Source organism: Hippocampus bargibanti, linkage group LG22 (assembly GCF_051943395.1).
Source record: "Hippocampus bargibanti isolate YZ-2025 linkage group LG22, ASM5194339v1, whole genome shotgun sequence".
Lineage (NCBI taxonomy): Eukaryota > Metazoa > Chordata > Actinopteri > Syngnathiformes > Syngnathidae > Hippocampus > Hippocampus bargibanti.
In genome coordinates this window covers 2,337,045-2,360,489 of record NC_142755.1, presented here as the reverse complement: position 1 = coordinate 2,360,489, position 23,445 = coordinate 2,337,045, and the positions used below count along the sequence as shown (strand labels likewise).

The 23,445-nt window shown below is 42.5% G+C and overlaps 3 protein-coding genes across 5 annotated transcripts; 2 read left to right on the top strand and 1 right to left on the bottom strand.

Moving 5' to 3' along the window:
- Positions 1-23: 23 nt before the first annotated feature.
- On the bottom strand, positions 24-2,839 carry klhdc10 (kelch domain containing 10). The gene is made up of 8 exons (XM_088989279.1): positions 2,607-2,839; positions 1,972-2,193; positions 1,706-1,860; positions 1,402-1,635; positions 1,269-1,335; positions 1,157-1,204; positions 931-1,070; positions 24-782 (listed from the first exon to the last, which is right to left on the bottom strand). The coding sequence occupies exons 1-8, from the start codon at positions 2,680-2,682 to the stop codon at positions 573-575; spliced, it is 1,152 nt and encodes a 383-aa protein (XP_088845405.1). The 5' UTR covers positions 2,683-2,839; the 3' UTR covers positions 24-572.
- On the top strand, positions 1,997-7,760 carry zc3hc1 (zinc finger, C3HC-type containing 1). Of its 2 annotated transcripts, XM_088989277.1 has the most exons (12): positions 1,997-2,137; positions 3,256-3,453; positions 3,867-3,969; positions 4,050-4,200; positions 4,289-4,372; positions 4,451-4,578; positions 4,660-4,796; positions 4,876-5,119; positions 5,197-5,361; positions 5,810-6,019; positions 6,091-6,141; positions 6,735-7,760. In XM_088989277.1, the coding sequence occupies exons 2-12, from the start codon at positions 3,320-3,322 to the stop codon at positions 6,819-6,821; spliced, it is 1,494 nt and encodes a 497-aa protein (XP_088845403.1). In that variant the 5' UTR covers positions 1,997-2,137; positions 3,256-3,319; the 3' UTR covers positions 6,822-7,760. The 2 variants fall into 2 exon arrangements, with proteins under 2 accessions (XP_088845403.1, XP_088845404.1); XM_088989278.1 differs by lacking the exon at positions 6,735-7,760 and having other exon boundaries at positions 6,091-6,591.
- ube2h (ubiquitin-conjugating enzyme E2H (UBC8 homolog, yeast)) lies at positions 7,625-19,387 on the top strand. 2 transcript variants are annotated; one of them, XM_088989283.1, is made up of 11 exons: positions 7,786-9,350; positions 10,552-10,665; positions 11,349-11,401; positions 11,504-11,563; positions 13,178-13,308; positions 14,868-14,952; positions 15,047-15,121; positions 15,203-15,242; positions 16,272-16,324; positions 17,519-17,647; positions 17,771-19,387. In XM_088989283.1, exons 5-11 carry the CDS (start codon positions 13,243-13,245, stop codon positions 17,893-17,895), a joined length of 573 nt encoding a protein of 190 aa, XP_088845409.1. In that variant the 5' UTR covers positions 7,786-9,350; positions 10,552-10,665; positions 11,349-11,401; positions 11,504-11,563; positions 13,178-13,242; the 3' UTR covers positions 17,896-19,387. The 2 variants fall into 2 exon arrangements, with proteins under 2 accessions (XP_088845410.1, XP_088845409.1); XM_088989284.1 differs by lacking the exons at positions 7,786-9,350; positions 10,552-10,665; positions 11,349-11,401; positions 11,504-11,563; positions 13,178-13,308 and adding an exon at positions 7,625-7,760 and having other exon boundaries at positions 14,876-14,952.
- Positions 19,388-23,445: the final 4,058 nt, after the last annotated feature.

The following is a 23,445-nucleotide window of genomic DNA, read 5'->3' as shown; positions in this document are numbered from 1 at the left end:
AATTAACACCAACTTCCAAAAGATCAGAGAAAAGGCGTTCAACTTTATTCACAGAAAAAAGCTTTGTTTTAAAAATGTGAGAGCACCAAATTCACAGTGACCGAATGCATTTTTTTAGGTGGATGTGATGATGGCAACAAAAAAAAAAAAGACCGTCATTCAAGAACAGTTGTTTGACAGATAAGGCGACATTTTGTTTTGGGGATAGTTACATAACGTGACAGTCAACAAACAAGCAAAATAAAGACATCTCACTGTTAAAAAAAATAAAAATCTAGGCAAGATGGCGTGTCCAAATAAAGTCCTTCTAATAAATATACACGGTCTTTAAAATATTCCAGGAGCCTATACGTTTTTTTTTTGAGACGCAAATCATAATTTGGCGAATTAAATATTTCCAAAAAACTGATGACTGAAGGCGAGGGACAAAAAAATACATTAAAAAATCCACTCCAGCATGACAGATAAAAGAAATTCATAAATTTCAGCATATTTAGTCCTCTCTGCTTGCAAAAAAAAAAAAGCGGAATGAGGCAAAACAAGGCATCTCAGTTTTTTTGGCAAAAAAAGCCTCATTTCAAGCGCTCGATGAGTTCCTGCGTGAGGCCGAGGTTGAGCAGCTGCACGGTGGGCAGATTGGCCAAGTGGGGGAACGCTTGGAGGAGCCTCTCCCAGCAACGTTCCAGCAAACTGGGCACGGCCAACCAGATTTTGAAGAGCGATCCCGTCCTCTTGTTCTCGTGGATGTTTACCACGCCGCCGTGGATGTACATGCAGCCCGTCTGTCAGGAAAGCCCCCCGGGTAAAATCGGTTTTATTATGAATGGAATATTCAGATAATCTGCCTAGCAACAAGTGACTCAAATGTGTTTTTTTTTTTTTTTTTGTAATTTTTTTAGATATTTTGACAGGGTCTGGCGTCATACCCACCGGTGTCACGGCGGCGCAGTGAAAGTATGCCGGTTCGGGCATCACGGCGGGCAGTCTGCTCCACTGGAACGTGCGCAAGTTGATCTTCCACAGGTCAGCCAAAATGAATTCGCCGTTGTAGCCGCCGCAAATAAATACATCTAAGCAAGGGAATAAAATTAGGTTACATGCGACGGTGTCTTGATTTAAATCCATCGGGGGCAAAAATGGAGATAAAAATACTGACCGTTTCTTATTTGGACGCAACTGTGACATCGTCTCGGAGCGGGAAAACCTATTGGAATGGTTTAAATATAAATATATATTTCGTCAAAATCGTGTTATAATAGGACACAAACCTATTTTGTCGTGAGGTTTGGTTGCAATCTCCTCCCAGGAATTAGTCTCCAGATTATACGCGTGAATCTGTTACACAATTCATCCAATCAAAAGCGCTCTCTGATTTTTTTTTTTATATCTCTCTTCCGGTACCTTGTCCAAAGGGTAAGACGTCCACGACGTCCCCCCTCCTAAAATGTAGATCCTCTGTCCGTCCTGTGCTATTTCATGTCTGTACCGTTCCTCGGGTAGATCATCTCGAGGGTTGTTGGGCTTAAGGTGAATCCACTCTCTGGTGGTCAGGTCCAGCCTGTGCAGATCTGTGCTGTATATGTACCCCGTCGTTCCACCAAACACGTAGAGAAAGCCATTGATGATCACCATCGCCTGGATAAGGGATAACAAACTGTTAAATTCCCATCAATTGGCCTCGCAGATTGTAATCGTGGGAATTTACCTGTCCGTAGATTCTGTTTGGCTTCTTCCCGCGACAGTTGAGCAGCGACCATCGCTTGTACTTCACATTGCAAACGTGAACGTCGTTGCCGTTGTTCTCCCCGAAAGGGATTCCCGTGCCGCCAAACACCAGCAGATTGTTACCATGCAACACGGCTGCGGTAGGGAAACTGTGCTCAATGTTGACATTTTCCCCCCTCTTTTGCAAGTATTCAGGATATACTTTTGACGTCTATTTTTTTATTTAACACAATGCAGACATTTCACCTGACATGGAGGCCAACTCCGTAGGTACGAAACCCTCGGTTTGAATCTGCTGCCATCGCCCCGTGGCAAAGTGGTACCTCCACAGCTCCCGGAACAGCGGGTAGTCCTCGTTCTCCGAGCCGCCCGACTCATCGTAGTCCGGATTGTACCCTCCGAAGACGTAGAGGTTAGTGTCGTCTGCAACGCACCGGTGACCACTCCGGGCTGGGGGAGTACGACGACCTGAGATGGAAAGAGATACATGCACAGGATGACTGAAATGACGGATGCTTTGTTTTGATTGACACTAGCAGAGGCTGGTCAAGATCAGATGTACCTAATGAGAAAACCAGGTGGTCATTGTCATCTAGAAATATATGGAGTCGTGACATTTTGAAACAAAACGTTACGAAAAGAAATTAAAATACATGTTTTAAAACCACGCAAAAATAAAAACGTTGGTTAATATGCAAACTATGCTAGTTTAGCTTTAGCATCAGCTAACGACAGACCTGCAGGCTGCGTTTTTTAATAAATATGGGGGGAATGCATGACCGTGCGGTCTTTGTCAGACAAACAGTGACAGCGGTGAGGTAGCCATCATTAGCAAACATGCTAATATTGTCGATCGATTAGCGATCTGCTAGTCTGCTCACCGTGCAGCGGCCTGCCGCTTAGCTTCTCGAATTTATTCAACTGGTCCGGACAGCGATCGCCTTGGGCGTCCGTCATCTTGTCCCAGTTTTAACGCGGCCTCTCCCACAACATCACAACGAGGAAAAACAGCTGTTCCCAAAGTGATCGGTGGACATGATGATAAATGGTAGCGGTGCTGCCCCAGAAGGTTTGAAGGCAGACACTCATCTTTCGACAGGGCCTCGGCCAATCGGGTGATGCGTTGTTGGGTGGTTGGGTCTTTGGAAGTGGGCGGGGCAGATATCCTTCATAACAAGTTATTCTTGCATTGTCCGAACTCGAACAAGTTTCATTCGTCGTTTATCAAACAATCCGACATCGTCAAAATAAACAATTCAGCCCATAAAAATAAACGACTGGCCTGCCACTGATGTGTTTTCTGTCGTTAGTGGCACTTTCGGCACACGAGCACGTAATGAACCAAACACCCTTCCGCCTTATTCTCGAATCAATATCAAACTCGCCCGTTTTTACAATTTACGCAAAACACATTTAGAAATAAGTGATAAAATCAACATTCAAGTCTTGCTTTATGGTCATGTGTTGTGTTGACAAAAGTTGACATCACCTTATTTTTAAATTAATTTATCTTCCCTGTCGTGCTGCTAGGCGGCGCTAACGAGCCTAAAAGCTCAATTCCACACAATAGAAGAAGAAGACGAAAAAGTCCAACATGGCGGCTCTCGGCAACAGTCGTGTGGATCGCCAAGGCAACTCGAATCAAAACAAATCTCCTCTCACGTCTCCAGAGAAAATCCGCGAGCTACTCAACGAAGGAGTCTCGGCAGCCGATACGGGCACCCACTGGTAGGTTCAAAAAGAAACATCGATCTGGATTTTAAGACTTAGTCGTGCAGCATTTTGGCTAATCTACCTTAGCTTACTAGCAAGCATGGCAGCTTTGTGGTACAGTAAGTAGCAAGGAGGGAGGCGTTTCTCAGATATGAGCGCTTGTGGGCTTTCCTCTCTGTTTCACATATTTTGTGCACGCGTTATCTCCTTCTCGAATGTCGTTTTGCTAAATTATTCATGTTATCTCCCCTGCGCGTACTGTTCTGTTAATTACAAGGCAGTGGAGAATGACAGGTAAAGGTGATGTCAAAGATAAGATTAGGAAACAGTATCCCCTTTGTTATGGGGTTCATGCATTTGTTTGGTATTGACAAATGTCTCAATTATAAAACGGAACATTTAATTGCATTATGTGTTTATTATGGCAGTGGACAAGGCGATTCTAAAGTCCAAGAAGTCAGTAGCGACACACCATCTCCTTGTGAGGCAACCAACAAAGAGGCCTTTTTCAGTCGAGTGCAATCATACTCGATATCCTTTTGTGGTCCTAAAATGCCATTTTAATGCATTATGTCAGTCGTCATTGTAACGGGAATTCCTTAGCATGCCACTGTTTGAAATGGGCCGGCAAGCCCCGCGCGCTCTCCCCTCTCATGTGCGCCCGCTACGGCTGGATCAACATCTCCCACGACATGCTCAAATGCTCCAGCTGCCAGGCCTTCCTTTGCGCGTCGCTCAGGCTAACGTTGGACTTGGATAAATGTAAGATGAGAGCGGTCGTAAATGAACCAATTTAAAAATCAAAGCGTGGATGTGTGACGTTTTTTTTTTCTTTTTTCATTTTAACTAGATGAATGCCGCATCTCAGAGCTGTCAAGTCAGCTGCAGACCAAACACGAGAAGTTTTGTCCATGGCCTGACTTTCCTTGTCCAGGTGAGATCGTGTGACTTTTTCTAGAAGCATAGAATGATTTGTTTTCATCCAATTTCCCTAAGTGGTTTTCAATTTCAGAGCGGTTATGGATCGTGACAGCCGGCGAGCCGTCATCACTTCTGACCGCTTTCATCGAGCGTTATCAGAGCGCGTGCGAACTTGGACAGCAGCTCCCATCGATGAAGCCCGAGCTACTGAAATCAATGGTCAGCAATCGTAAACTTGCAGAGAAATAACAATGTAGAAAGATGTAATATTTTATTTATGTGTCTTTTGTTACTTTGCAGTCATTGACTGAGGATGTCGTTAGCGTTATCCTTCAGTTGATCGAGGAGGAACAAAAAAGAAAGGGAAGCACATGCTCGGAACCTTTTGCAGTCCAAGTGGCTGCGTGCATCGTTTCTCTATGTGGCTGGGCTGCAAAGTGAGTTGCTTGTGCTTATTGATTAGGCAAAATAAATTATTTTTACTTAAAAAAATGTGTTTTTTTTTGTTTATATCAGCGCAGGTGTGCCCATTGCAACGCTCCCCATTCTCAACTGCTCCTACTGCATGCGGAAAGTGGGCCTTTGGAATTTCCACCAGATGGAAGCCGTGGGTGGCAACGGAGATCCCGGCACGGACGCTACAAGCGCTTCCGTCGCCCCGCAGGAGGGCCAAGGGGAACAGACCGCTTCCTCCCCCACACCTCCATCCACTCCTAGTCGCATGAAGCTGAGAAGCCAAGACTCTTCCCGCTCGGACCAGGCAAGCTTTTATTAAATCCCCATGACAAATAATCTCACACAGGATATCTAATCATCATTTTCTGACATATTCGACAGGGTGAGGGCACCCCGATAGCGTTGCGAGCCCGCAGTCGAGACTCGCCCAGTCCGGTTGAAGAGCCGCCAAGTCCCTTGATGAAGGGCAAAAGGCCTGCGACTCGTAGTCGAGGACAAGTGGATACTTTGTCCCTTTCTTCTAAACGCCCGTGCCTTTCATTAGCTGTAAGTACCTCAACCCCTCCCCAATCTCCCCCAAAAATTGCTTTATAGTATCCTTTTTGGGAAGTTTTTGATCAATTTAGCATCTTTTAGTTATCTGTTAGCTGTATTATTATTATTATTATTATTATTATTATTATTATTATTATTATTATTATTATCATTTGCTAGCTGTTTGCTATCTATTAGCAATCTGGCTATTTAGCTATCTATCCACTATCTAACTGGATGGCTATCTAGCTAGGTATCCGTTGGCTATCGATTAGCTAGCTTTCTATCTATTTGAGTAACTTTCGGGTTGAGTGAACGCTGGCGCATGTGGCTGCCGCTGCTCACCCACAGAAAAACTAATCCTGTGACTGTAAAGTGACCTTGAGAGTTTTGAAAGGCGCTTATAAATGCAATGCATTATTATTATTATCATAATATAATAACTCGCTTGTTCTTTTAGGACGAAGTTATCCACAAGAATGCATTTGACCCGCTGGCTCAGCACAGAGACTGGTGTCCCTGGGTGGCTTTTGGGAAGGAAAATGTGGATCCCCAAGCCACTTCCGTTTCACAACCTGTGCCAGCGCCTCATCGGCAAGGCTGGAAAGCCGTCCTTGACCTCCTGATGCCGGCGAAGAACACAAACGCAGCATCTGGCAATGCAGCACAGGTAAGATTTTTATTGTGTATCCCAAAATGACTTGATGCGTCATCTGACACTTTTCTTTTGTTTTATCCCAGGGCCCTCCCGATCGATCCAAAAGGGTTTTTGCTATATTCCGTCAGTGGCAGGTATCCGCTCCATCTCAATAAAACGCATCAATTCAACCATTGCACCACTGGATTGAAGAAATAAGCAATCGGATCATTTTTAATTGCTTTGTGGGGCGAAAAAAAGCCCAATAAATGTCTTTAGAATTTTGATATCAAGTTTGCTACAATTCCGTGATGTGTGTAAAATATGTGGAGGATAGGAAATCCCTGACGATGAGAAAAGAGAGCCGGAACACTGGATAGTGGATGTTTACTTTTAGCGTGTGTTAGAATCCCACCTGAAATCTACAACACGTGTGTGCGAGTGAGAGGATTTAAACTCCGGATGATGGGCAGATTGCTATCAATTATGTGCCATGAATTTAGAAGATATGTGAAATTAGCTGCCTTGCTTTTGTATTTGCCTTCTTGTGACATGCTATCTAGTCTTCAGTGTCATGCACGTGTTTAATAAAATGGTCTCCTGAACTATGGTGCTCAAATTTCTTATTTTAAGAAAATGGATCAGAACAGTCAAAATAAATGGGTACATTTTGATGAAATGGTCTTCAGGAAGTGATTAGCATCACACGCTAACTTTGGGTGAAGTCTTGTTTTTTTCCCCCCTCCAGGTTGCCTGGTGGAACTTCAAGGTGAGAAGTTACAAAGCTTTGGTCTCTATTGTGACCCAAAAAAACAGAATTGTTTTCTTATTTTAGGGTAAGTTGTTATGTTCACGTTAAGAAAAGTAGACCGTGCGAATAAATATGCACTGTCCCAATGAAATAAATAAAAGAAAACCCGTCAGATTGGCATCATGCGTGTCACTTACGTCTGTGTACCCGCAGAGGGCGGAAGCGAGTCATGCTCAGTCAATGATGTTCATGCTTCCATAATATTACAAAGAAGAAGTCAGTAAGGAACATGACATATTATTGTTTTCTTTATTATTCATCGAATAATACACGCTTGTATCTCATTGTTACTACTTTCAATTGAATTTAGTATGAGTCAGACATTCATGATAGTCCTTTTGACAAGAAACGCGTTTCACCTCTTGTTTGCGCTACATTTAAAAAAACTACAAATATGTCTTCTTTTTTCTTTATTATACGTCGAAGAATACCTACATATTTTTATGGCACTGTTACTACTTTTAAAGTTTTCTTTTTCATACAAAAGGGTCACATAATTGATTTTACGATGAGTCAGACATTCCTGGTAGTCCTTTTGAGAGATTGTAACAAAGAAACGCGTTTCATCTGAGATGTTGACACGTTCTCTTGTTTGCTCTACATGAAAAACTACAAATATGTCCGTTGATGGTGACGTTATGTCGCGCATATGTGACGTATACGCGGAGGGATCCCAGCTTGTCAGAACCATGGCCAGAGCGTTGAGAGGCAGTGAACGCCAGTCGTCTGTCGAACGTTAGTTCGGCCGCAGAGTAGGACGAAGACGATCAAGCCAAGAAGAAGTGTTTAAGGCCAACATTTCCCCCAAGCCAATGTTAACTTTCGGATAGTGTCGTTTGCTAGTCTCTCTAGGGTGTCGGGGGCTAGCTTTCCGTTGACCTGCCTGTGTTTTGCGGTGGAAATCGCAAAAATGTCGTCTCCAAGTCCGGGCAAAAGGCGAATGGACACCGACGTGGTGAAACTGTATCCTTTTTTATCAACATAAGCAAGCTTCAGTTGCCTCTTGGGCCACTTTTGTCCTTTTGTGTGCGGAGTTACGAGCTTACGTTCTATTGACGTCTGTCCTGATGTCTTTACACATAGAGCCTCCATTGTCACTGACTGGTGTTTGTGTAAACAACATTTTGTTATCAAAGGTTTTGGCTTGTCGTTACCTGTTTGCCATTTAGTTGACGATTCGATTTCATGAGCCAACAACGTCCACTTTGGGTCATTTTGGATGACTAAACTATCGTTACGTTGGGGTGTATTGTTTAGCTCGCTCGTCTTGTGTTCAGAAATAACTGCAGGAGCTCGAGCAGATGCTAACATTGCTCAGCCCTTTACAGGAATGTCTTTCGTTAAATGGGGAATATGGACACGTTGAATGTAGCACTGCTTGAATAAAACACCCAAACTGTTATGGCTTTGCACTGTCTGATGTCAGGAGGATTTATGTCAAATTTCGCCTCTTTTTACACGTTGGCACACCAGCTTGTTTACATAATGCACAGAAGGACGTCAACTGAAAACGTTGCATGTTTAGTCTTTTGTTCCAGGACTTCTTTGCTAAATCGCTCGCTGTTGTGCGATCAGAGCAAAATGTGTTGAGGAAGGGGAGGGGGGGTTGATATGTGTCGTTTTTCCAAGAGCACTTGCGCAGCTGTCACTTGGAACGCTAGCTTAGTAGTAGCAGCTTGTCTGTTAGCCTAGCTAGCTAGCGACAAGTCTTTGCTGCTTGATTTCATTCCAACATCAAAATGGCCACCTGATCTCCCCGAGGCTCACCGTACTGTACTTGTGTGTGTGTGTGCGTGTGTGTGCAAGGGGGGCAGACGCAGTGTGCCTTTTGACGTCTCGCCGTTTTATGAAAATATTCTTTGAAAATAAGAGGTGACCCGTGGCAGGCAAGTAAAGGTCCACCGCAGGTGTCGAGGGGCCAACTTTTCACACATGTCGTTTCTTGCTAAGTCGTCGTGTCATTGTTTTTGTTCGTGTTTTTGTGTCTTTTAAACGTGTGCTGACAACGAACTGTTTATTTAACTCCCCTACAATATCACTGTCGTTTGTATGCTGTTCTAGAATCACAGTATTTTTGTTGTTGTTGTTTTTGTTTTTGTCCCAGCACAGTGAAGCCTAATCATTGGGTGGGCAGTTACTAGACAGAAAGCACATGAGGGAGGTGCTTATAACAGCTGATGGGATGGCAGTAAAGCTTAATCAGATGTGTGCCTTCCCCACTCTGGTTCTCCCAATACGGGGAAGTTGTCCTGCAACTGTCTGCATTCAATCAACCAACGGGTCATTTTGGCCGATATGTAAATGCACATTTTTTTTTGGCACCCTGCTGGTAATGTCTTCACCCCGATTGGGGCTGGGTCAGAGCTGGGGTTGTTGGAACAGGTTTTCACCGCCACCTGCTCACTTCTTTTCACTATCTTATGCAGGACTCATTTGCTGACCATGACATCTTGTCCTTGCATCACTCCCTTTATTGCCGTAACCAAAACCACAATGTCATAGCGCGCTTTTAATTCATCACCGGAGTGCTGTTGGGAATCAAGAGCGAGGACGGTGAGGGAATACCTGAAAAATGAAAAGTCTGCAATGATTTTTAGTGTGTCTTCGAGGCTTGCATTTTATAGTGGTAAGATTTGTGTTTGTTGATCTGGTTGCAACCTAACCTGGCTCCTTGAGTGCTAGCATTCCAGTCACATGACATCTCGGTACTATTTTAATGAGATGGTCATGGTGACGGCATCTTCTTTGCGACATTGAAGCGGATTGTTCTCTTCTGTTAGTATTCTAGCTTTTAGTCCTTTTGGACAAATGTGGTTTGTGGATTTAGCAATTAGCAACCAGGTGGTGGTTTATCTTTGCAATTTTTTTTGTTTGACTCCAATCTTCCATTCTTATATTCATCTCAGATGGGAATATATATTTTTTATGTTTGCCTGACTACTACGCGTGCTTTCTAGCAGCGAGTCGTTGGAATTTGAGCACAGGTTGGCCACAAAAGGACTTAAGCCTATGGTGAATGTGAGCTCTTGCGGCGTCCGGTTGGTGGAATTTGGCCGTAGAGAATTGGGGGGGGGTGCTTCTAGTGTGCCTCATACAAAGCTAATATTCCTTAATGTGTTATGGAAAGTTGAGATGACACCCACCAAAACCAAGATTATAAGCATTATTATTATTATTATTTATGTTGCTGTAAACAACATTATTGTGTTCCGTTCTGAAGGAAATAGAATCCGTTAGCTCCCCTGCTAGAATGTCATTATCAGCCAGCGTTAGCATCGATATTGTATTCTACCTTTTCAGTCACTCGTGGAAGGTCTCGAACAATGATTGTGAAGCAAATTCTGCCAAGCGTGACCACTCGCAATTTATATTCTGCCCGGTGGGGGATTTTTTTGAGGTGCGCGCCTCAGCGGTCTCCAATGCCTTTGGGGTCTTATTTTTTGTGATCCCTACAGGTGATTCCGACCGGGCTTGAATGCTTTTGCTTTCTCCTTGACGTTGCGTTTTTGACCTCAAGCGACTGTTTTATTCTCAGTTAGGGGTGGGTTTCCCCCCAAAAAATGTCAACCCTTTCTTTCCACCCCACAGCGTTTTCTCGATCACCTCCGTCCGAAGCCTGAATGCTAAATCGTTGCTTTATCCACTTTTCCACCTGGCTATTCAAGCGCCCCCCCTCATTGTTGAGCTCCTGAAACATGACATCCGGACAGCATCAGTAGCCCCAAACCTTTTGTTGTTGTTTTATTTTCTCCAGCCTCCTGCCAAGCTAAGCTACAGGTGCTAACGCTGTACGAGAGTAAAACAAGTGTGGAGGGCACTGCTGTTGATTGACTGACTCATTGAAGGAGTGTGACAAGACGTCAGTAGGGTGGGAAATCTTAAATGTACTCAGCATGATTTTGATGTTCTGAATCTGATCCGACTATAGACACAAGACTTTTTGTGAAGTAAAAAAAAATGGAAGCAGGAAGTGGCTGACTGCCTTGTGACCGATGATTTTTTTCCCGCCTGTGTTGGTATAAACATGCTGTGATTTGTGAGCGTAATTTCCTCCTATTGAGCCATAAAACTGTTAATATGTTTGCATTTTTTTAAATCAGAATCATCCTTATTGGCCTTGTATGTAGAAAACACAAGGAATTTGTCTCTGGTAGAACACGTTGCACTAGTATCATTAAAAAAAGACATGATAAAATAAGTATGGAGGAACGTAATGAAGGCTAATCTAATCTAAGAGAATCAGATTCCTTAAAGTTAAGTGGTACCTCTCAGGAACAACTTTAATACATTGTGCAAATATCGAGCCGACATCGAGTGAGTACAGAGCTGGAAGGGAGTAGCTGGAAAAGGTGGTGGGCAGGGTGCGGAGGGTCTAGTAGGATTTTCCGCAGCCCTTGTCTTGGTTCTTGCAGTGTGAAAGTCCTTGAGAGTGGGTAGAACACAGGATTGATTCGATGACTGCAGTGTAGAAATGTCAAATCGATTTACATTTTTTTTTAACCATTAGTCACCTCGGGGTGTTTTATTTAGTTATTTTTGGGTTTGTGGCAGGTTATAATGGACATTTGACTGCCGCCGGTCACAGAGCAAGGCATCTATAGACAGTAAGAGTTTTAATCTCACAGGACGATCAATGCCGCAGGTCGTGCGCATGGCTGAGTTCCCTTCGCATGCTCAAGTTGTTGTTTTTTTTTTCTCCCTTTCAGTCGATCTCTGCCATTCACTCACGAGCAACAAACAGCTCCTTGGCTTCCGTCGACTTGAAGGTAAATGAGCCGTCCGCAGCTTTAATACGGAAACGGGGGGCCTTGTTGCGGCGCGCTTGTGAAGTCAACGTTTGTGCATATGATGCGTGTCCAATGACCTCTTCAACCTTTGTCTTGCTTATCAGCGTGCGATCGCATCGGTTGTTTCCTTTCGGGAATTTGAACTCCGTCAGCACTTTTTTCTCAAGCGTTGAAACTGCAGCTTGTGCGTTAGCCCCGTGTCAAACATGGCGTCTGTCCGTCATAATTAACCAGGCCGTTGTTTTGTTTGTTTTACTTGACAAACCGCGATGCCCCTTCTCTCTCTTTTTTTTTTCCTTTCCCGTCAATAGATAGTTGAGTCAGTGAAAGCCCGGAGAGGAGGAGCGGCGTAAGGGAAGTGGCGTTTGTTTGCGGTGGGTGGGCTCTCATTTCTCTCCCGACGAGACAAAAGACGTGAGCCCGTGCGGCGACGTGGGGAGGGGAGCTTGTTCTAATGGAGACTGAATTTGCATGGCAATGCTGTTAAAATAGCATACGAGCCCGGGAGCCGTTGTTTTGTTCCAAAGTGCACTTGGCGGTAGGTTCTTTGCCCTTAAAAAAAGAAAAAAATAAGAAATAAAATCAAATAAAAGGCTATTCTGTATCCGGCAAGTGCAGCTTTTCACTGCTGTGCAGCATCAGCGTCGGGCCCTTGGGGCTGCATCACCATTGATATGTAAATAAATAAATAAAGAAAAAACACATTCATGGACCACACAGGCCGATAGCAAAGGGGTTTATTTTATTTATTTCAAAGCTGGAATTGAGACACACCGGTTGATGGAGATCTGCTGTTAAGGTCTTTGTTGAGAAAAGTTTGCTCTTGGGGTCCAATGGGAGGATGGAGGTGGGGGGTTAGAACATCTCATCTCACTTCCAAGTACAGGAGTCAAGAGACTGAATTCAACTTTGTTTAATGTTTCTAAATATTCTATAGTTGCAAGTCAAAGTGGTCTGCTGTGTTTCTATATTGGATTGGATTGAATTAGATTAGCTTTTATTAGTCTCGCAGTGGAGAAATTGACATTTCGCAGCAGCAAAGTTATGAAAGGAAGAGGAAAGGAAAGGAAGAAGTAGAAAAACAAAATACAGGAGCTCCTGAAAAGGCCGCCACTCTCGCGGCGCCATCTTAAAGTCAAGACAACAACAACAACAAAAAACTAAATAACAAATAATATGACAACACAAAAGACAGAGACAGTCATTCAATCTGAAGCACTTTCTGTTGTATGAAGCAGTTCTAAAAGAGGAGAAGAGCAAAACCTCCTTCTCACCAGTGGATCAGGGACGTCACGGTGAAACGTGCGCGCCTGCTACAAACTAAATGTTGAAAGCAAACACGAAACAGTAGCATCCATCGACGAAAAGTGATTGTCTCATATCTCCTGTCCAATGTAAATCCGCTTCGTTTCCTAGCCGCGACAGTTCCACATACGCACACTCCTTTCTTCTCAATTCAACTTAGTTTATTATTTTTTTAATATCGTGCAAATGTATTTGAAAGTGATATTTTTGCTTATATTCTTAGTTTGTGTATATAACGTGTTATCTTTGTCACAGCTGTCTTTTTGTGTGTGTGTGTGTTTCCGGAAGCTCTTGCGTACCAGCGAACGACTGCAATACTTCCTGCCTTTCATCAGCAAGGCCTTCAGCTTTGTATGTCGTCGTCGCCCTTCGCCGCAAAGCGTCGTTGCTTTCCATCACCTCTGAGTGAGATCGGCCCGGTAACTTTCCAGACATTTTGTCTTCCTTTCCCAAGCTAATATAAAAAAAGGTGTTGTCGAAACATTCATCAAGGTGTCCCTTTTGCTTGGTTACCACTGCTTTTGTTTGGACTTGCCTGTTTTTTTTCTCCTCTTCCTTTTTGGCCACGCCTAAAAATAGAACGCTCATGTCATTCAGGACTATATAAAATAGTTTCGCTGTGGCTAATTGAATTCATGTGTCCCACAGGGTTTTTATTTGAGGCCACTTTGGTTCTGTAATCTTGTTTACTTGTCGTTCCGCTCTTATGCTACAGAGCCAACCCTTTCCATGTTTTGACTCCTGTCGAAACATTTGACGTGCAGTCCGCATAGCAAAGCGATGTTGTCATCCGCTTTTCAAGCGAAGACGCCTGTCGCTACCTTTTTTTTCCCACCTTTTTCTCCCTTCCAGCACGTCAGCCGACCCGTTTGGGTCCCTTCACCTTGCTTTTGGACGACCGCAGTCTGTCAGCGTCGTCTTTCATTTCAGCTCAAGTGCAATTGGCATAATAAGCAACGCGCTTACACGCTGCGGTTAAGCTCCCGGGCCGTCACGTGACGCGTTCGTCGAGTCGCTGCGGGGACGTCAAGCCGTGCTTTTTGTTCGTGACTAACCTTTCATTTGCTTTTTTTAATTTCTTGTTTGGGTAGCTTGGTTATGGCTTCTGTTCCATCTCAGCTGGTGGTCACAGTAATGGTTGCCCGCTTTATGAGAGAATTTAATAATATGTTATTAAATTCAGCGCTCATAAATATTTATTGGGATGTCGTGTGCTCAAAATGCCCCGCGTTGAGACTACAATGCAATTTGGGTGTTCTTAGTTGTACAAAAACTAGATGCTAGGAAATGGTTTAAAAGTCATGTGATTTTTTTTTTTTTTTTTTTGCTGCCTGTCTTCCATGTTTGTGTTCCATACTTGGAACGTGGTTGGTTAGGATGGGATGAAAATAAGACCCGTCCGTCTACGCCACGAGCGTAAACAGCATATTTAAACCCTTGAACTCTCTTTGAAAAGTCAAAAAAAAAAAGAACTGTGGTCGGCGAGGGATAAAATGTTGGATTGCGGTGGAGAAAGAATTTTGTGCTCTGTGTTTTTCAGGTGCTTGTAGAAAGTCAATTATGTCCATTTTGACGAGGGATTGAGTCCGTTTTGGTCAAGATGCTATATGTGTGTCTGTGATGGAAAGATAATGACACCCGGTGCTAGCAACAGATTATGACTTATCTATACTAATCCAAGGTAAGGGAGAGTGCGGGTGTAGCTCAGCGGAGAATTTGTCATCATAGTTTTTCAAACAATAACAACTCCACCGTATTGAACTTCAAATAATATTTTTTTTTAGTTTTGCTTCCCCCATTAGCGCTACCAAATGATTTGAATCTATGGGAAAGCTAATAGCTTTTAAAGCTAATACACTAGACCGTGATTGACAATCTGGGTGCTACTCAGCGTGGAGCTCGCTTGTATTTATTGCTATAGCTCGTCACGATATTGATTGTTATTTACAGAAAAAAAGATATTGATTGTCCTTGACAGCCAATCAGCATCGAAAGCAAACACGAAGTCACCATCCTCAGTGGACTCAATGAGTTTGTAGTCAAGTTTTTTGGACCACAGGGAAGTAAGTCTATTTGTATTTTTTTACCAGTAAAATGGCCACATACGTTTGAAGGGATAACTCCACTCATAATTCATGTCTTGCGCTCTTATTTCAGCACCGTACGAAGGTGGCGTGTGGAAAGTGCGAGTGGACCTGCCGGACAAATATCCCTTCAAATCGCCATCAATAGGTGAAGAGCCTCGCAGCAAATGTCACAATTTGATCCATTTTATTTATATTGTTTCTAACGTCATCACTTGCTCTTTTTCAGGATTCATGAACAAGATCTTTCATCCTAACATCGATGAAGCGTAAGTACACCAGCAGCCGCCAATATCCACTAGAAATGAAGTGAATGCCAAAACCTTACGTTGCCTCCATTGGAGAATGTCAAAATAAACACAAATGATACAGTCAGCTGTTTTAGTAGGCTTTTGGATTGGATTAGCCTTTATTTAGTCTCGCAGTGGAGAGATTGACATTTCACAGCAGCAAAATGATGAAGAGTAAGAGGAAATAAAGGAAGAAGTAGAAAACATAATCCAGGAGCTGCTGTGAAGGCAGCCACTCTCACGGCGCCATTTTCAAGTCAAAACAACAACAACAACAAAACTAAATAACAAATAATATGACAACGCAAAAGACACAGAGTCATTCATTCTTCAGCACTTGCTGTACCCTCTTTGTGAAATGAAGCAGATCTAGATGAAAAAGGAGAGGATCAAAACGTCCTTTTCACCAGTTGGATCAGGGACGTCATGGTGAAATGTCCGCGTCTGCTACAAGCTAAATGTTGAAGGCAAACACAAAGCTGTAGCATCCATTGATGAAAAGATCGGTCTAACATCTCCTGTTCCAAGTAAATCCGCTTCAATTCCAAGCGGCGACAGGTCCACATATGCATCGGCGCTCATCGCGGGCTCCTCAAGCCATGCATCCATCCAGAACCGACCTTTACGCTGCCTATTACAGGCGCAAAAAAATACTTTTCTAAAGTCAGTGTTGAAAACACAGCTTCCAGTCTTCTCTGAGAAAGCAACTAAATGTCATGAAAAGCCTACTAGAACATATGAAGTTTATTTAGGGGTTATTTAAAGACACAGTGGTGCCAGTATGCCGGCACTCATATAACAACTTCGCATCTGATTGGTTCATTGTGAACACAGCCATACCCCAGTTATGTGGGGGTGTGAACACTTTTGCAAATTCACTAATTCCAGTTGTTCATTTTTTGGATGTTTCAACATGTGTTCATTATAGGCTATATTGAAGGTGGGGGTGGTATGGGGGTGTTTAGATATGCTTCCTACCAACATTCTTCTTCTGTTCCTCCAAACCAGGTCAGGAACTGTGTGTTTAGATGTCATCAACCAGACGTGGACAGCCCTTTACGGTGAGTACGTCCGTGTGCGTTGCTGAATTGCCGTAATCTTCTTACCGAGGGGGTAGAGGTGAATTCTAATGAGGTTAACCCCAGCGCCAGGAAAGGTCATACCCCCCCCCCCCCCCCCCTTTGTGATGGAGCTGATTTAGTGGCGGTCAACTGCGAGGCGCCGGCGGCCATCGTTCTTGAAATAATTGCGGAAGTTGGGTGGTGGGGACACACACACACACACACACACACACAAAAGCCTTACTGGGGAAGTGCAACCCCCCCACGCCCATAATTAACTCAGCGATACCACCTAGCGGACAAGAGTAGAAGTGCAGGAGCACGTAAATGCCCTTGTATTGTCTGACATTTATTTTAATAATAATAATAATAATAATAATAATACATTTAATTCAAAAGCGCCTTTCAAAACTCTCATGGTCACGTTACAGTCACAGGATATGTTTTTCTGTGGGTGAGCAGCGGCAGCCACACGCTCAAATAGATAGAAAGCTAGCTAGCTAGCTAATAGATAGCTAATGGATAGCTAATATCTAGCTAGATAGATAGCTGTATAGTTAATAGATAGCTAGCGAGAAAGCTATCTAGCCACCTCGATAGCTACCTAGCTTGATAGCTAGATAGCCAATGGATAGCAAATAGATATCTTTGCTATTTAGTGTTATTTATTTGGCTGAACATTTTGGTGCCTGAACTGCAACTTCAATTGTATTTTTTAATTTTTAAATTGTCTGAATAACTGAATACAGGTGTCCCTCACAGCTCTGTTCTAATTACATCAACATTTTTAATGATTGGCTGCAAGTGTGTCTAAGCGAATGTTGGTTAACAACGGGATTCTAGCTGTGTTAGCATCGTATATAAACAAAACTGAATTTAACCACCGTCTTATGCGAAATATACGTATTAAAAGAAATCGGGTTAAAGTTCAATTGCAGGATTTAGAGAGGAAAAATGTCACTTTGGACATCAGAAAACAATGGTCATGTACAATAGCTGCCACGCAGTTAGCAAGCGCAACTGATAACATCCACGTAGCACACGCTAGTGGAGGATGTCAAGCTAACAGAGAAGCAAGAAATATTCTCAAAGGGGTGAGTCATTTTATTTGATCTTCATTTGCGCTCCACACTTGAGGGATCGAAAATCCACTTGAGCTCGCTGTCGTATTGACCGAATTTTTGTGTGCGACAGATTTGACAAACATCTTTGAGTCGTTCCTGCCGCAGCTTCTGGCGTACCCCAATCCCATCGACCCTTTGAACGGCGACGCCGCCGCCATGTACCTGCACAGGCCGGAGGAGTACAAGCAGAAAATCAAAGGTTTGCGCTACAAAAAAAAAAAAATATATATATATATATATATATATATATTTTTTTTTTTTTTTTTTTTTTAAGTTATTGGATTGGTGCGTTAACATGTGTCTGCCATGTGTGTGTCTACAGAGTACATCCAGAAATATGCAACAGAGGAGGCACTAAAAGAGCAAGAGGAAGGAGCAGGCGACTCCTCATCCGAAAGCTCCATGTCCGACTTTTCCGAGGACGAGGCCCAAGATATGGAGTTGTAGTTTTGGACGTCCTGCAGCAATCCCTATGCCCCGCCCCCTTCTAAGCCCCAAACCCTTATGCCCGGCTTCCTTTTCCAACAGAGACTATATTTGATTTCCTAACCCATGACAAAGCAGACTTATAATATTCATATTTAAACACCTTGATTTTTTTATTATTATTATTATTACTAAACAAGGATTTTTATGAATATCCAGCTTCCTCTTCTCCCGTTTTGGCATCTCTTCCTCATACCCCCCCACTGCGCCCCACCGCCATTTTTTTTTCTTGTGTGTGTGTGTCAAAGGGGTTGTGGCGCCCAACGCAAAGACAGTATTTGAAGAGACGCACAATCACGCACAGGGTATGTCGCTACTACGCTCATGGACAGATGCGATCTCAGTTTTGGACGCCGGCTCGACGGCTGTGACTTTTTTTTTTTGGGGGGGGGGGGGGGGCACTAGAACAAATGACGTCACCTCATGTGACATCACTGCTCTGAGCACGCTTTGGATTCACTGAGGTTTTTTTTCCCCACAGTTTTAATCCCTCCCCCACTTTAGTTTGTCGACAAGTACCCAACACAGCAGTTACAAGTACACGGAAAAGAGGACCTCGCAATGTATTCCCAGTCCGAGAATGCAGTCGTGTGGATCCCAGCTCAATACCCCCTCCTCTGTGCCTCGTCAACAACAACAACAACAAAAGGAAGGTGATCAAGAAAACAACAACAAAAAAGCACATTTGGGACTTCTTTTCCTCTTTTGGACAATCTACACTTAGATGGATGCTACGGAATAGCTACTTCTGCCTTGCAAGTCCTCCAAATAGATTGCATTCATATGGTTTAAGTCAAGATTATTCTTATTTTTTTTCTAAGTTAGATGGCGTCTGTCGTGTGATTTGTATACGATGCTTTATTTGTGCAGATGTTTCCTAGCGTAGTCCATCCGAAACAAGAGGCACATGGAAAAAAGAGGCTGGCAACCACGTCCTGGGTTTGTTTTGCATCGGCGGTACATTTAAAGAGGTTCAATGTAGCAAGGTGCAGGCTTTTTTTTTTGTTTATTAGTACTTTTTATTTTTGGGGATTGACGCCTTCTCAGGATAACCCAAAAAGGTCGCATGCAGATTCGGATCTTATTTTTCTGGAAGCTGCCAACAAATATTCTTACAGCCCCTCTCCCCTTTTTTTTCTCTCATTCTTAATCCTAACCACTAAACCGCAATTTTAAGTCACAAAAAGTAGACCCCCAAAACTCCTGAAATTCTGTTTTGTTTTAAAAGTCATCCAGATTGGAATTCTTGCTATTACCTTTGTGCGGTATTGTTCTGGACCTCTTTAATCCCATTTAAGATTGTTGAAAAGGAGAAAAAAAATAAAAACCCCACCACTACCCCAAAAACAAGCCAAAACAACAACAACAAAAACAAACAAGCTCTTTATTTTGAAGTCCCTTTTGTTTTTAAAACATTGTGCACCTGCTGGCGAATAAAGTGATCATATACTCAGCCTTCCTTTGGTGTATGGTGAGAAGGGGGGGGGGGAGTCTCATTCATGGATCAGCAAAGTCTTTATTTTCAAACTAAATTAGCTTTTGCAAGCTTGACCCCAAAAATTACAACGTCCAAAGTTGCCCTCTTTTGAAAAGTGTACCTGGAAATATCCAAAATGACAAGGAATTGATTTGTGTTGCGTTCAGGGAGCCTTGGTTGCATTTTCAGCACAGTGTACACCCCCTCCCCTCACCTTCCCCATCACCATCTGTGTCTACCGACTGTGCACTAGCATGCACAGTACCCCCATTCACAAGTTCTGGACACGTCAAAGCCCCCCACGCGTTACACACAGCATGCACTATTTGCTACCTGGTGTGTTTTATTTTGATTTACCCCCCAAATTACATTATTTTTCTTATTCACAGAACCGCACCCCACCCCTCACTTGCCCTTTGTGACCTTCTTTTTATATTTTTATTTGACATTGTGAAGTGGGCATGCTTGTCAAAAAAAACAAGGACAAATGCTCTCCATGAATAGGCTTATAACCTCATGAATAGTGGTGTAAAAAATATACTGTTATAACTTCTCTCTTTTTTTAATAAAACATTCAATGTGTACAAAACGACTTATTTGGATTATTTTATTTAGCGCATTTGAATGTTAATATCTGATTTTGTTTATTTTAAAAATTGAATGAAAGCCGGTTTGTATTTATATTTATGAAGTTATATGAGACACTTGAGTTTGTTTTTATATTTTCACATAAATGTACTTTACACTAATAGTTTCTGCTTTGGAAATTGTTGTAGTACCGGAGTTTTCCACAAGACGGCAGCATCGTTCTAAACAACCATCTTCTTCGAGAAGCCTTGATAAACCCCATTCCTTAGAGTGCTAGCATGCTACACGGTAAGTTTTTCCTCGTTTATTTGATTCTAATTATATTTCTTTGTTATTTTCAGACATTTTATGATGTTTCTCTTGGTGGTATTTTATTGTAAGTGCTTCTATTTTTAACTTCTCCTTTATCGCCAGACGATGGCGCTTGGTGTCCTGTTTTCAACATGGCCGTACCAGTGCTTTAAAGGGAGGAGGTGAAATGTGGTGTGACATAAGGCACTTTAATCCTTTCTAGGCTATTAAAAAATTCTGTCACGCATCTATCTGTCCCATTTCTAGGCGGCTATTCACCCTACTACTGTTGTTACGTCTTTTTCCTCTTGTTTTTTCATCACACCTTGTTGTCATGAATGTAGTTGCACTGTACAACGAGCATAGAAATATCCGATATGTTCGATTAATGTTACTTTAACAGTACTTGTCATATTTCTAACACTTTCCCAAAACATGCATACTAGGGTAATAGAACACACACTAAATTGTTCCTAGGTGTGATTGCGAATGCTAGTAGTAGTCTGTCTATCTGTGCCCTGCGATTGGCTGGTAACCAGTCATGTAAACTGTCAGATGTCCATATCATAGCCTTAAGGAACATCAGTCACTCTTTCAAAGTGCTTTCCTCTCATACTAACATATTTTTTGTTTGCTCAACACTAATTATTTGTCGGTTTTTCTGCAGAATTGGCCGCCTCAATCATCCCTCGGCATTGAGAGGATGAAGACGGAAGAGCGCTGACCTCCAGAGGTGCAGCAACCCGACACGCTCAATGAAATATTTAAAGCTCCTCATTTTCACCGCAGTGCAGGACAAAGCGGTGACGTCATGCCAAAAAGCTTTCCTCCGGCCCGTCCCATTGGTACTCCTAAAGATGGTGATGATCATGTGACCTGTTTTGCTACTGATGCTACCGCTGCAACGACGGCGGCCTTTTAAGGTATGAGCCCTACCCTCAGACGCCATTACAACAACAACAGGTTGGAAACAATCGCAAGATTTTTTTAAAGGCGATCGTTTTTGCATGGTTAGAACAAGGAGGGTCAAATTCAAAGCTGGCTTTGTTTGGTTGAATGAGTCATTTTGAAAAGCTCTGAGTCACTTCAGTGCCTTGATCGAATCCCATTTTAGTGGTCGAATCAAAGATTAAGATTTTACCCATTCACTGTGTGCAGCATATTGCGTTCTGCTTGGATGTCATCATAATCACGGTCAACTTCAAAATGATTAGTGTTTTTCATTGTGAATATTATCATTAAAATGTTTCTGAAATATACTTTGTTGTGTATTAGGAAAAAAAGAATATATATATATATATATATATATATGGATATATATTCGACCAGTCATACATTTGGAACTACCCTCTAATTAAGTGTGAGTGTTTTTTTTTATCATTATTTCAACATTTCCTAACCCCTCAAAGGAAAAATACAACTAAAATTTAATGCAGTACAAAGTAGCTTCCTTGTGCCCAGATAACAGCTTTGCACATCTTTAGTATTTTTTTTCAGTTAGCTTTATGATGTGGATGATACTTTATGACTTAGAGCTGTGCAAGAGTGAATTGCTTTCCACATTTTTGAGTGGTATGTGTGTGCATGTGTGCGTGTATATGTGTGTCATTTACATGTACTTAGTATGAAAAATAAAAATTCTAGTTGCAAGTTTTACATTCCAGGTTCAGTGATATTTAATTTGAAAGACAAGTGTACACTATAAAGTAATATATTCCTGTTTACTACAGCTAACATCCAACTTACGACCGGGTCGTAAGTACAGGTAGTCGTAAGTCGAGCCGGTTGTAAGTCGGATGTTACCTGTATATTTAATTATTTTTTAATTTTTTTAATTTGGGGAGTTAAACCCATTCCAATTATTTATTTTTCTATCATTTGATGGCACAGCATCATTATTTCATACCGGGTCGTGTGTCTCATCATCTGATCCTCACCTGTTCCACACGTTAGCATGTTAAATATTCATTCGCCGCTAACAGGTGATCCCAGGCTCGGGTGTCTCACTCCCTATATTCACGTGGGCTAGATGTCAGCGTCGCTATTCATCCACGCTAGTAACTCCATCACCTTTTGAATATTACATTATCTCATGATGCCTTCCACTGTGCAGGTATCTGACTAATTAAGAGCAGCAGGTATGCGGAGGAGGAGGAAAGCGTCCATATATGAGGCGTCCGCACAGCATCAGAGTCATTGCATCGGGGAGGAGAAGCAAGAAGAGGACGCCGCAAAGCAAGCAGGTTGTATACCTTCCTTCATCTCTGTCCGTCTGGATGTCATTTGATCTTCCAGCATCTTAGGCCCGACGAGCCTTAGCAGCATCTAAGCCTGACACAAGGGAGGAGGGGCACCATGGTGGAGCGTGTGTGGTGGTGGTGGTGGTGGTAAACTGCTGTCTGCTTAATTGTTTGTTTAATCATCAAGAGACTAAAGAGGAGAAAATGCTTATTATTACAGCCGTGCATTATATTTTTATCTTCATCTTGTTTTAGAGGTTGCACAGAGGCCTTATGTGATACGACAAGGCCCCGCAGGCCTCGAAGGCCTCTGTTTCACTATCATTGAGCTCTATGGCGGTTTGATTGTTCAATTATACTACTTATTTAAAACATTTACAGTAAATCAAATGTAATGAAAATGCAATGCATTTTTTTAGATTTCTACTATCTTTGTGACTGATTTATTACCTGGATAGGATAGTTGTCCATGTTAAGCGCTTTGTTACAGCTTCAACTTTTGTTAAAGCGCTATATGAATCAATATCTAGAGATGCAACCACATAGGTGGGCAATGCTTACTTATCAAAACATGACCAGAATAATGCATTTTAAATTCATAGATTTGTTGACATAGACAAAAAAAAATGACTTTGAGTGAGTATCTGGTCCGCCTAAAATTCAAATGGCATAAATATACATTAAAAATTAGAGAAAGGGAAGAAATCCCAAACCAAACAAATAAATAAAGATGATGTTTAGAAAATTGAACGAAATCGTTTAATCCTAAAATGGGACGGGAGGGGCTAAAAAAAAGGTCACACGCGTTTTACATTGGCTGAAAATTCAACACTTCGAACGGGGTGGTAGGAACTGGGGGTCTTGGAAAGGGGGACATTTTTAAAAGCCACCTGCGGAAGTGATGAGCACCGTTTT